The following is a 14400-nucleotide window of genomic DNA, read 5'->3' on the forward strand; positions in this document are numbered from 1 at the left end:
TCTACTAGACACTCCAATGTATAACAGCTTTTAGAGTTTAGTTTGTAAGTTATAAAAGTTAAAAACTTCGGACTGGAGAGAACAACTGACATGTAGAGATAACATATGCATAAGCACCAGCAAAGCAAATAGGTCTGGCGTTGGCTGTCAACCTTTTGGATGTCTGTGCTTGTTTTGTCATGTTGTTTGTAAAACTTTATTGTTGGAGGAGGTGCTGGGCCCTCATTAATCTAAAAGAAAAAAAAGAATGTCTAAAAACAAAAATATTTTTGTTCTCAAAAACACACATTGTCTTTGTTATAACTGACACTGAAGAGAACTACTTTGTGTGAGGAAGAGCTCCTTGTGAAATCGCAGGTGCCATCACTCACAGTGACGTTAGCCAGTGGCTGAAGTGGGCTGACCCATTATGGATTGCAGTATGCTGAAGTGGCAAGATATAAAATTTGATTATTACAACAACAGGCCAATGGATGAAAAGGGCTGGCAGAAAGGCCCTGGAAGCATATTATATATATAATTTGTGTAAAAGCAAAATGCCTTGAGTAATGGCAGACTTAAAAAGGCTGCACACCATCACTTTCAAACTAAAACTGCTGAAGTGTACAAAATGTATATTTCCTTCTCTTGATTTTTGGTCACTCGTGCAGCCTTCATACTCCTTCCGTTAATGAGGCAACACTCTGTGTGATTTCCGCCCATCTCTGTACGTACTTCTGAGGCAGCCTTCTATCGGCTGCACATTCGATCGAGGATGAGGGGAGCCTGACCATATTCCTTTCCTCTGCTTTGGGAATGGCACAGGCAACCCATGCCCACTCAGGCTGGTGTTAGTGTCCTCTGCCTGATGGGCACTAAAACCACAAACTACCGCAAACTAAAACTGATTATTTGCCGGTCATTGTTTTTCTACATTTCGCTTGCTAGGAAGACCAAATATCCAGAGTCTGGCTATGTCCACGGATGAAACAGGTTTCCTATCCAATGACTGTTCTTGTCTTAAAAATGTTTAAAGGCTTTTCTTTTTCAGAAAGGCTTGTAACTCTGTTGGTACTGATAGCACAGTGGGTGGTTGGCGGCAAGGATTCATGTTTTTATCTTTTCCCCAGAAAGAAACTCATGTTTGTCTATTTGTACACAAACCGACTTAACTACCTGTATTTTACTGTTTTAGAGTACTTTCCTGAACGCCTTGGTCTACATCCGCTATTGTACATTTTAAAAGTTAACGAGAACGAAAAAAAGTGTACTAAAGAAAATTAAAAGCTAAAATGATGGTGCACAGACCCTCTCCCTCATCTCCCCTTTTATTTTTTCTTTCTATTTTTTCTCTTATTACAAAAGTAGAAATGTACTAGAACTGGGTAACTGGGCCCAGCGTCGCTTATTTATTTAAATCTCAGGCAAGCGATCACAAATATGGCAGAAATATTTCATTTAGTTAACTGTCTGTTTCCATTGGCCCGGCGGGTAATTGAGTCACAACACATCTCAAACACCAACAGACATCTTCAATAAAAGCAATATTTTAGTATACCTATTGGTGATGTGGAGTTAAAGGTCCGAGTAAACATAAATGTTTTTCCTATACACTATGGGGGTTATTCTAACTTTGGAGGAGGTGTTAATCCGTCCCAAAAGTGACGGAAAAGTGACGGATTTACCACCAGCCGTATTACGACTCCATTATATCCTATGGAACTCGTAATACGGCTGGTGGTATATCCGTCACTTTACTGTCACTTTTGGGACGGATTAACACTCCTCCAAAGTTAGAATAACCCCCTATATGTCCCATTTAAAATGGTTAACAGTGGATTCCGTCCCCGAGGCCCATATTGACAGGCTCTGTAAGTAAACAGAGAGGGAATGGGGATTGTTCCCTGCCTCTAAAACTATCATTGCTCTGTAATGAACAATCCTATCTGGGCAACTTAAACAAACAGCAGCTGCAGAGTTTACATCTGACATGGAAATCCTACCTCTGGGGGTGCATTGGTGTGACTAATTGACCGTTCAGAGGTGCATTATAAAGTATGTGAATTTTTGGCAGATGTGGCAACATTTATCTGAATTTAAGGTATGGTAAGAAAATGTTTACCATGTACATCTTTACATCTATGTATACCAAAGTGCAGCCTCCATGTTATTACACCATTGGACAGGTCCAGCTCTATAAAGAAGTGCTCTTCTGTCCTTTATGGCATGCCATGGAAGGTGTATCTATAATATACATAGGAGTGATGCATACCCCGGTGCTGCCCATGATCAAGAAGAGAAGGATATGGAACCGCCCGAATCCAATGGTCTCCACAGCATCCTCGATGGTGTACGTCTTACGCTCTAGAAGTAAAGCACAGGAGAGAGGGTGAGCGCTGACATGGTAGACCTGCTGCTACAAGAATCAATGCTAGCCTTCAATCTCTAGGGAAAACGTTCAACCAAACTATATGGCCTGTATTCTAAAGTTAGGGTTACAAAAACAAGAACTGAAAAGGAGGATTCGAGTTTCACATCCTGAAATCTACGGTAAAAGATGCATTAACGGAACTCAAACTATCTGAAGATCTTATAAAGGAAAATCATCAAGATGCGCCTTTTCCACATATTCTTCTCCCATGTAACCCAAGCCATTAAAAACCATGAGTTAGATACCCCTTGAAACACTATTTGTCTTACCAAGACTCAGCGGCGACTCTTCAACTATGGCGGAGAGTTGCCCCCTGCCAGCAGCAGCCGCTGCTAAACCTTTAACAATTAAACGATAATGAACTATGTTAATTATCCTTTCGTTGTTAAAGGGGCAGGGCATGGGGGATGACTGGGATGAGGGGGAGTGCACTGTGCACTGCCCTAGGTGTGCATGTGCGTTTGGCAGGCTGTCTTTGGCCAGCCAAATACACATGAGCACTGTGCTCTCTCCAACCCGGCACTGTGTTGCTGGGCTGGAGAGAAAAGGCACAGGCCCTAGGTGTGCATGTGTGTTTGGCCCGCTGTCTTTGGCCAGCCAAATACACATGAGCACTGTGCTCTCTCCAACCCGGCACTGTGTTGCTGGGCTGGAGAGAAAAGGCACAGGCCCTAGGTGTGCATGTGTGTTTGGCCCGCTGTCTTTGGCCAGCCAAATACACATGAGCACTGTGCTCTCTCCAACCCGGCACTGTGTTGCCGGGCTGGAGAGAAAAGGCACAGGCTCCTAGTCTGCCTGCGGGCACACTGGACGGGCGCTCCAGCCACTCCTAACGCTGCTCTGAGCAGCATCAGAATTGGCCACAGGGCAGGCTGGGAGCCTGTGTCTGCTGAGGGGACAGAGGAGTGACGTGGAATGGCAGGTGCGTTTTTTTTTTGTTTTGTTTTTTTACTATTTTTATATCCTTAATATTCCCCCCATTGCCCCTGATGTGTGCCACCCCACCTCCCTGCGAGCCGCGACTGCCAAGACTATGGGCCTGATTTAGAGTTTGGCGGATGGGGTTACTTCCTCACAAATGTGACGGATATTGTGTCCGCTGTATTACGATTCTATTGAATCCTATGGACATCGTAATACAGCGGATGGGATATTCGTCACATTTGTGATGGAGTAACCGATCTACCAATTCTAAATCAGGCCCAATGTTATTATTTGATCGACTATTAGGTTTGAGTGTAAATCCTAACTGTATTAATCTTATTAAGGAGAAGCTGTGCCATTGGCTATCCAGTAATAATAGAAAAGATCGGAGTGTATGGTTTAGAACCAGAACATGATTACCATAAGGCACTGTTGCTTTTCATGCATAAAACTTAGAAAGTAAAGAATTATCTGATGTTATCAAAGTAATTGCATAGCACACAGGAGGAATCCAAAGTAGCAATTGTTTTGACCTGGGTGACACACTGTGAGCAAATGACAATGCAAAATGAAGAGGTAAAGGCAACCTCCTCCTCTTCATGGATAGTCTTGACACATATGTGCTGTGACCACTGACAGTGATTTTCCTTAGCCTGGAATATGCAGAGTGGCGATGTTAAAAGAGTGATACCAAGTATGTCCAGAAGTCAGTAACCCCAAAGAGAATGAACTGTTAATGATTATGTGCTCTATACATGTGTACTCACAATGGAGACCTACCTCCGCCATTGTCTGGGATAATCACTGGCACCCCTATCGTTCACTTCAAATACAGAATAAGGCCATTAAATAATTAATTATGGAGATGTTTTCAAATATATTTACATTTTAAGTGTGCACCTTTTCATTTTGGAAAATTGTACTTCACAATATTTCAATCTTTTAAGACCAGGGTGATACTCTCTAGCCCCAAGCAAATTTATAGACCAAGGAGTTCATGACTTTACATTGACCCAGGTGGCAATTCTAAGTAATAAGGTCCAGATGTGTTAAGGGCCTGTGTTGCTCTTGCATTACACAAGGTGCCGCAACGTAACAGAGTCCCGTAAGTGAAATTTAGTAAGCCATGCAGAGCCACCTTGCATGGCTCCGCGTGGCTTAGTAAATCTAGTGTAACGTAAGGGAGCCCGGGTCACTGCCTGGCGTTTCTGGAGCATGGGAATTATAATGCATCCACCCCTAGTTTTTGCCACATTTCCAGATCTACTAAGACTAGTATACCTAAGAATGCGTCAAAATGGTACTCCTTCCCAACACAGGCGTAACAAGGAGAAATATGTTTTATTTCCCTTGATATTGTCCTCTATGTGTGCTGCAGAGGAGGCTGCCTTCGAGTATTGTTTTTGTGCAGGCAGGTGTCCCTTCCTGCATAAAAAACAATCATGGCTGTAATGAAGGCATCCTTGCACTACTCAGTGCACTAGCATGGGAAGTGAGCAGGAATGGGTCATACCTTAGTAGATATGGCACATTCCTGCTCTCTCCCTCTCATGCAGCGCAGCAAGTTGTCTTGCTGTGTTGCACTACATGACTTTTAGTAAATCTGCACCCCGTTTTCTTAGACGGTAATGAGGATCCCCATGGGGTACAATGTCACTATACACCAAGCACTTAGAAGTGCTGTGCCTCTTTGTACATGGGTATGATTAAGGGGCATATTTATCACAAATCCAGGCAGCAAGTCACCTTGCTGCACGATAGGGAAAGGGCAGGAATGCGCCGTACTTAACTATGTATGGCGCATTCCTGGCTTTTCCCTGCACTAGTGCACAATGTGCTGTCAAGCACCAACACAAGCATCCTTCCACTATGGTGCAAAGGACACCATCCTGCACAAAAACAATCCTAGGAGGCATTTTCCTCCTTCTATGTGTGCTGCAGAATGCAGGTAGTAACAAGGAGAAATAAAGATATTTCTCATCATTATGCCTCACCTGTGGAGGCGTATGTTTCTGACACATTCCCAGGTCTACCAGTAATGGTAAATCTGGGAATGTGTCCAAATCCATGGGTGGAAGAGTGGGAACTCCTAGGGCAGAGTAATGCAACACAGCAATTTGTGCGGTGTTGAGTTACTCTAGATTTATCAAGCCTTGCCTGGCTTGATAAATCTAAGTTAAGAGTTGCATTACTCTTGCACCCAGCTGCGTAGGACAAGAGCGACACAACTCTTTGATAAATATGCCCCATACTGTATAGCTACACAGATAAATTTACGAGGAAAATCAATAATTTGCTTGTGTGAAGAACATTATGGAGTCCTTCTATAAATCAACATACCGCTAGGTGGGTCTATGGTCACCGGATGTAGGTCGTCGAGAGAGATAGTGTTAATTTTTCCTTCATGTCGGGACACCATCTTCCTTCCGAGACGCTTCTCAACAAGCTACTTTCATCCAGTGATGTTTTGCAATCCCTATTAGAAGAACATAGAAGAAATAAAGGACACCCATGAGTGAGAAGTATCTGAGCAAAGAAAATTAAGGAAGGAGGGAAGCCTTAATTGTAAGAAAACAGACATGCTTGGGATATGGTTCACAAATTCTAGCCTTGCGTAATCTAAAACGGTCCCTAAGATTAAGATTTAGGTTAGGATGTAATAAAGTAAACCTTGATCTGAAATAAGTAAACAGAGACTAAGTGGTGATCAAATGAAGTCTCGTAGCTCCAGACCATACATAGAGAGGGACAGCTCTCCAGAGACAACAAAAGTATGGACCATGTCGGAAAAGACTAAAATCCACAGCTAGTATGATTTTGCCTAGCGGTTCTTATATGATTGTAAACAAATCCCTGTGATTTCCTTATAGAATGATTAGATAATCTCTAGGTAATATATAGGACAAAACTATTCTTGGAGTATTGTAGGGGTCCTCACAGAGAAGTAGTACTTATGACGACAGTAAGAGAATAGCAGTTTCATCCTGAATGTCATAGTAAATCTGAAATTGTGTTTGTTGCAACAGGAATGTTCCCTGCACTGCGTACAGTTGTATACCCTGCTCGGCGTGCCAGAACTGCCACTATATGGTATCTTGGTTTTTAAATTTTGGTTTCAGCTTCACACTAATCCAGTGGGCGTGTGAAGGCCTAGGCCTCCTCTGGATATACAATGGATTCTGGACTTGTCTAGGACCTGGAGGGCGCACCATTTGAGCCCTCATAGGGACAGCAGGACTCCTACCTCTGTGATGGTTTTCACACATGTAACGCAGTGGTGGTAGCAAACTGTATTTTGTAGTAAGTATAGTCTGACTAAGCCTTTTTACCTGTATCATATGAATGAGATTCTAGTGGCCCATTCACCCAAAGGTCTGTTGCTAACACTGAAACCAGAATTCTAGCATTGAGGTTCTGTGGGCTTGGACGTATGCATATATGCTAGTGGAGTTGGTATGCAGTGTGTTAAAGATGTTTGTTCCTTATATTTTTGTGCATCAACACTGTGTAGAATTGGGACTTACACTTGATAGTACAAGTAAATAACGATATTGTGCTACTGCTTTTTAAACAAATTTCTTGTGATATGTACAGATGTGTTTTCCTGACCCTTGTTAACTAGGTTTCAATATGTGCCGGCAGCCATATTGTTCAAAATGGATGTCTTCCCCCTTCACATTTCATTGTTCATTGTTTCGTCAGCACACAGTCAAGCAGACTCATGTATGTTTATTTACATGGGCATTGTTCTTGCTGTTTTCGAAGAAATCCTCCTGGCTTGGTCATAAAACTGTATCTTATGTCAAGGTCTTTAGCTAGCTTACTGTGCCCTACTTATTCAGAATAGTTTGTTGTTAATGTATCTCCTTTGTTCTACTATCTCCACTTGATATTAGAATAGAGTGGGCAAAATCAACATTCATGTAGTGAGATAGTGCTTAGGTGCTAAGGCAATGTGACGTTTAGTAAAATTGTGTTCTGATTTGCTGAGAATGTAACACTTTTGATCATACTATGATGATTTTGCAGTCCCTCGATTTTGGAAATCAGCCTGAAGACTTACCTCAAGACTTTGATAATGTTAGAGAAGCTGTCTGTTTTTCTACTGATTTTGCTGTCCATTCGGTACTTTGAATATTTTTTAAATCTTGCATTTATCTGTATTGCTCTATTTGCTGACGGACTTCAAGACAATTAATCTGTACCGCATACCTCAGGGACACATTGCCTCATGAAACTGATGTTTAACTCTGTTTCCGATTCATCAATCCGTGGGTGTTCTGTTGAGGCAAATAGTTTAGTTTGTCAAAATTTGGGGTTCCACTACGACCACAAATGCAAGTGTAAACCAGGGTGACACAAGCCTGTGACTTCATTTTGGAAGCTCCTGGTCTGTGAATGTGCACAAGATGGAGGCAAGGTAGTTTTCTCAGGCAGTGGAAGTGTACTGCTGACATTCCTGAGACTGGAGGAAGGGAATGCATACGCTGAAGTGGGGGAAAGAAGAAACAAGTTTTCTCTAAGAAATTTGATTAGATCATTTTCGATACAGCTGCTGATTAGTGTTCCTGAGACTGCCCTTTGGTGGATGGCATGGGTGAAGGCAGAGGGGTAACTCAACCCTCACCATCGCCTGTGGCACAGGCAGGCCCTGAGCCTATTTAGGGGGCACCAAAACCTTCAGGAGGTGCCATTTAGCCAGTGCTTAATTTGAGCCAGTGGTTTCCGGTGTGGGCACCGGCACTTGTTTTTGGGGGTTGGCACTCATTTTTCTGCCTCAAGCATTTACTGTGAGCAAAGACAGATATGGAAAAGATGGATGAAGAAAAACACAAAAAAGTGCCACAAAGGGAGAAAACAAAGTTGCAAGAGTGAGCCAAAGGGGCAGGAAGTGGCAGTAAATGGATTGAGATGGCTTCAGGATTACGCTGCCTCAGTATTATGTGCTCAAACATTTAATTGCAGCAGCCGAACTCAACACCCAATAGCACTACTGCCAATCTAGCCCAACATTGCGCCAAAGAGAGTGTCATTGTCATCGGAACCCCACACCTGGGGAAGAGGTCTGACAACTACTTTCACCTGGGGAGGCACCAGAGTGACTGGCAGACTCACCAGAGTGACTGAACTGGGTCCGCTGAACCAGCACAACTCACTGGAGCCAATCAGTTACTGGAGTCCATAAGAGGCGCTACACCGGAAGCACTCACTCATGCGACAAGTCGCCAAAGACTCGTGTGTGGTTCACAGCTGGGCCTCTGCAGTGAGACTGCTGTATGGCACGCGCACCAATGCAGTTCACCGCCGGTGAATCTGCTGCCCACGGGAGGGGTTGGGAGGGCCCAACCCAGTCCATCGCTGGGCCCAACCCAGTCCATCGCTGCACCATAAGGATGGGGCAAAAGAATATCTGGGCCCGAGAGCCCAGAAGAGGTTTTTTTCTAAGGGAGATGAGGAGGGGGAGCGCTGCACCTTAATCTAGAGACCACGCCACAAGTAACTCTAAGAACCCACGGAAGGGGGGTACAATGCCAAGGCAGGGACCCCACTCTGAAGGCCATGGGACTCGCACCCACAGGTTGGGTGTCTAGCATGAATGTAGTGTGCATTATTGTGTTCCTTGGTATAAAAAGGTACTTGTCTCTTTCTAAGAGAAGCACCGAGTTGGACAAATATCTTGTAAAGTTCTGGGCGCAGTGTTGAGCGCTGAGCCTGAGTACCCCCACACTAACCTCCCTGCGAATCCTGTGACTGATCGCCACTGAGTCAAGAGCTGACTCCATTGTACTTGGCCCAGTTTCCAGACCCATAACAGGAGGGAGCCAAGGACAGTAGAGGCAAACTACATCAGCCCCCACGGGTTTTGACAACTGGCCCGTTTGCCCTTTGGCTCGCTTCAAAGTCGTCCGACAGGTGTAAAACAGTGTTTGCACTTTATTTCCAATTCAGAGTTGAAGCCAGGGTGCTTACCGATCTAAGGATTTCCCAATACCAATTTATCCAGTTATTACCTGAAGAATGTGCACTGGTAAGGGGGAAAACATTGGGTTTTACCAGTCTGTACAAAAGGAAATGCATGTTATCCTTCATTTCAACATGCACAACTCGTAATTACTTGGTAAAACAAGCCTGGGTTAAACAGCAAAGTGTGGTAATGCGTAATGATTCAGAGTACATTTGAGATTTAAAATAGTCCCTCGTAAAGTGCAAAGTAAGTACTCCATAGGAGGTGGAATGATACTTTAAATAGACATAAACAAGAGGTGAGACAGATATAGTCCTGTGAGCGGAGTCAAAGCCCACTCTGTATATATTCAAAATAATTTGTAACAATAGGTCCTCACAACAGCTATACTATACCTGATATTAAATGTTTGCTTATAAAATCCCAAAACCTAATAATCCCTATGCCATTCAAGCCCTTCATTCTGAGGTGGCTGGGAACTATAGTTGATAAAACCACTGGGGAAAAATGCCATTACATTCCTTATCTCATAAATACTGTACATTTTTTTATAGAGAAGGCAATCAATATTTGCTTTCTTTATTCAGTGCAGCAGGCTTTGTAAATATTTTAATAAGGGTTGAAAATGCAAGCCAGGCTTACTGGTTTTGCCAATGCTTGGTTTTTTGTTGTTGTTGTTTTTAACCTCGGCATACACCTTAACCCCTTCGGTGCCAGGCCTTTTCCCCCTCAGGTACCAGGCCTTTTTTTGGTTAATTGGGGCAGTTCGCGCTTAGGCCCTCATAACATTTTGTCCACATATGCTACCCACGCCAAATTTGTGTCCTTTTTTTCCAACATCCTAGGGATTCTAGAGGTACCCAGAGTTTGTGGGTTCCCCTGAAGGAGACCAAGAAATTAGCCAAAATACAGCGAAAATTTTGTTTTTAAAAAACAAAATGGGAAAAAAGGGCTGCAGAAGAAGGCTTGTTATTTTTTCCATGAAAATGGCATCAACAAAGGGTTTGCAGTGCTAAACTCACCATATTACCAGCTTCCAGGAAAGGAGACTTGAATCAGAAAACCACTTTTTTCAACACAATTTTGGCATTTTACTGGGACATACCCCATTTTTACTATTTTTTGTGCTTTTAGCCTCCTTCCAGTTAGTGAAGGAAATGGGTATGAAACCAATGCTGGATCCCAGAGAGCTAAACATTTCTAAAAGGTAGACAAAATTCTGAATTCAGCAAGAGGTCATTTGTGTAGATCCTACAAGGTTTCCTAACAGACAATAACAGCTGAAATAAAAAAATATTGAAATTGAGATGAAAAAAACAGCCATTATTCTCCGCGTTTTACTCTGTAACTTTTTCCTGCGACATCAGATTTGTGAAAGCAATATACCGTTACATCTGCTAGACTCTTCTGGATGCGGGGACATATAGGGCTTTTAGGTTTATCAAGAACCCTAGGCACCCATAGCCAATAAATGAGCTGCCCCTTGTGTACAGCAATTCATTTGGTGAAATAGAAAGAGTGGAAAATAGGTATCAAGAAAAACTTTGTATTTCCAAAATGGGCACAAGATAAGGTGTTGAGGAGCAGTGGTTATTTGCACATCTTTGAATTCTGGGGTCCCCATACTAGCATGTGAATTACAGGTCATTTCTCAAATAGACGTCTTTTTTACACACTGTCGTACATTTGGAAGGAAAAAATGTAGAGAAAGACAAGGGGCAAGAACACTTGTCCTGCTATTCTGTGTTCACCAAAGTCTCTCGATAAAAATAGTACCTCACTTGCGTGGGTAGGCCTAAAGCCCGCAACAGGAAAAGCAACATGGACACATCTCGTTTTTACATTGAAAACTGACGTGTTTTTTGGGAAAGTGCCTAGCTGTGGATTTTGGCCTCTAGCTCAGCCGGCACCTAAGGAAACCTACTAAACCTGTGCATTTTTTTAAATTAGGCACCTAGGGGAATCCAGGATGGGGTGGCTTGTGGGGTTCTCACCATGTTCCGTTACCCAGAATCCTATGCAAACCTCAAAATCTGGCCCAAAAAACACTTTTCCCTCACATTTAGGTGACAGAATGTTCTGGAATCTGAGAGGAGCCACGAATTTCCTTCCACCTAGCATTCCACCAAGTCTCCCGATAAAAATGGTACCTCACTTGTGTGGTTAGGCCTAGCGCCCGCGACAGGAAATGCCCCAAACACAACGTGGACACATCACATTTTCCCAAAGAAAACAGAGCTGTTTTTAGCAAAGTGCCTAGCTGTGGATTTTGGCCTCTAGCTCAGCCGGCACCTAGGGAAACCTACCATAATACGCTGCCTCAGTATTATGTGCTCCCACATTTAATTGCAGCAGCCGCCTGTTTCAGAGGGGAGCTTTGGGCACCGGCACATTATTTACAAATTAAGCACTGCATTTAACCCAAGGTCAGTGAATATCTATGACGTATGCAAGACGCACAGGCTCATCATCCCATTCTGCAGAGGACCCCATCATTTTGCATTACTCCACTGGGTAAAGGGTGAGGCTGCAGTATCTGCTGTCAGGGCGTGAAGGGTACTTTAGAAGTGCAGCAGCACTGTCACTCTTCCTGCTCACTGTCATATGTGGCCCTTGATATTCAAGGTGAAGACTGCTCTCATCTCTTTGTGCTTCTGTTGTGGGTGTTCCACACTGCAGACAGCTCCTTCTGGGAAAAATGTTGGAGTTTGGAAGACAGTCTGAGAAGGGCAAATTAAAGGGGAATTGACCCAAACCATTTCTGCAAAGGCAGATAAAGAATCCACATCCTCTGACTCTGCTAACTCTGTATAAAAGTGGGAGTTGTTGACACACTTGTGGTTTCAGTTACAAGTTCTCTTCAACCAAGGAGGGTCTGCCTGACAACCATCTCCCTAGAAGTGAGGGGACATCGCTTGGAGTCAAGGGAGGAGCCAGAAAATTAAAATACCCCTCCCCACCACCATGACCAAAGCTCTTATGGCACCAGGCAAGTTATTGCAACTTTCCCCAGAAGAGCGCTGGTCTCTTCCATCCAAGCATCTATCCAGTCAGACGTTCATTCTTCAATCTACACATTTATATCTACCATTTCACCTTTACATTCTGTCACTCTTTCATCTGTCAGTCTTTCACCATTCTATGCAACCATCCATCTGTCCACCTCTCCATATCTAACCTTATACATCTCCGAACCTATCTATCGATCCATCCATCCTTTCTCTCATCCATCCATCAATGCACCCTTTTTAATAATCCATCCATCAACCCATTCACTCATCCATCCATGCTCTCACTCATCCATAATTTCACTCATCAATCTGCCCTTTCACTCCATCCATCCACCCTTTCACTCCATCCATCCACCCTTTCGCTCAGTCATCCATCCTTTCACTGATCCACCCACCCCTCCACATTTATCCATCCATCTACTCATCCATCCGTATTCCCTTTTGATCATCCATGCATCCATCTATCCATCATTTCACTCATCCATCCATCCTCCCTTTCAATCATCCTCCATTCTTTCACTCATCCATCCTTACATCCGTACTTTCACTCATTCATACATTTTTCTATCCATCCTTTCACTCACTCACTCCACTTTTCACATTAATTATGAGTCTTTGGCTGCCGAGTTGCAGACAGAAGTGGCGCATCAAGAACTCCACCCCCCACTGTAGCTGCTAAAGTGAGGGGGGTCACGACGTCCTTGCTTAGAGCCCATTTAGGGGAAAAATTGCCAACTTGTCCTGGGAACGAAAGAGCCGTGTCTGAGTGAAATGGAAGGGGTGTGCCAACCCTACAGGAAGTAGCTGACTAGAGACTCGTTGACTGCCTGATTGGCATGATCAGGATTGCTGAGTAATCTTCTTAGTCATTGGAGGAACTGCAGCATTTCCGAAATACTTCACTGCCCATGTATTATCTCTGTCATCACCACCAAGGCATTTGTGTCCAGTGTGCCAGACTGGCAAGCTCTACCGGATAAATACCTGCTTTGAGTCACATGCTGTGTGCCGGTGACCCAAGAAGGAGTGAAACTGGCGCAAATGACCCCATCGGTGTGTCCTGACAGCACGAGAAGTAAAAACTCCAAACTTGCATTACCCTCTAAGGTAACCCTGTTGCTTACTTGGCACCGCCTCCAACAGTGTTGTGTAAAAGCGAGGCCTTCACCTCGAGGTATCTCAAGCTGAAGTTAGCGCCTGGCAGCTGTGGTGCTAAAGAACTCAACACCCAATAGCACTACTGCCAATCTACCCCAACATTGCGCCAAAGAGAGTGTCATTGTCATCGGAACCCCACACCTGGGGAAGATGACTGACAACTACTTTCACCTGGGGAGGCACCAGAGTGACTGGCAGACTCACCAGAGTGACTGAACTGGGTCCGCTGAACGCGCACAACTCACTGGAGCCAATCAGCTACTGGAGTCCATAAGAGGCGCTACACCGGAAGCACTCACGCATGCGACAAGTCGCCAAAGACTCGTGTGTGGTTCACAGCTGGGCCTCTGCAGTGAGACTGCTGTATGGCACGCGCACCGATGCAGTTCACCGCCGGTGAATCTGCTGCCCACGGGAGGGGTTGGGAGGGCCCAACCCAGTCCATCGCTGGGCCCAACCCAGTCCATCGCTGCACCATAAGGATGGGGCAAAAGAATATCTGGGCCCGAGAGCCCAGAAGAGGTTTTGTTCTAAGGGAGATGAGGAGGGGGAGCGCTGCACCTTAATCTAGAGACCACGCCACAAGTAACTCTAAGAACCCACGGAAGGGGGGTACAATGCCAAGGCAGGGACCCCACTTTGAAGGCCATGGGACTCGCACCCACAGGTTGGGTATCTAGCATGAATGTAGTGTGCATTATTGTGTTCCTTGGTATAAAAAGGTACTTGTCTCTTTCTAAGAGAAGCACCGAGTTGGACAAATATCTTGTAAAGTTGCTGGGCGCAGTGTTGAGCGCTGAGCCTGAGTACCCCCACACTAACCTCCCTGCGAATCCTGTGACTGATCGCCACTGAGTCAAGAGCTGACACCATTGTACTTGGCCCAGTTTCCAGACCCATAACAGGAGGGAGCCCAGGACAGTAGAGGCAAA

At 44.4% G+C, this 14400-nt stretch overlaps 1 protein-coding gene across 2 annotated transcripts in view; it reads right to left on the bottom strand.

The window, feature by feature from the left end:
• Positions 1-14400, bottom strand: part of SVOPL (SVOP like) — a 244704-nt gene that overhangs the window by 146810 nt on the left and 83494 nt on the right. For both annotated transcript variants that reach the window (XM_069227985.1, XM_069227984.1), the window contains exons 2-3: positions 5675-5810; positions 2252-2343 (exon numbers count right to left, since the gene is read on the bottom strand). In XM_069227985.1, coding sequence (XP_069084086.1) covers positions 2252-2343; positions 5675-5753 — 171 coding nt within the window. In that variant the 5' untranslated portion in view covers positions 5754-5810. The remainder of the gene's footprint in view (positions 1-2251; positions 2344-5674; positions 5811-14400) is intronic.

The sequence above is a fragment of the Pleurodeles waltl genome, chromosome 4_1 (genome assembly GCF_031143425.1).
Source record: "Pleurodeles waltl isolate 20211129_DDA chromosome 4_1, aPleWal1.hap1.20221129, whole genome shotgun sequence".
Lineage (NCBI taxonomy): Eukaryota > Metazoa > Chordata > Amphibia > Caudata > Salamandridae > Pleurodeles > Pleurodeles waltl.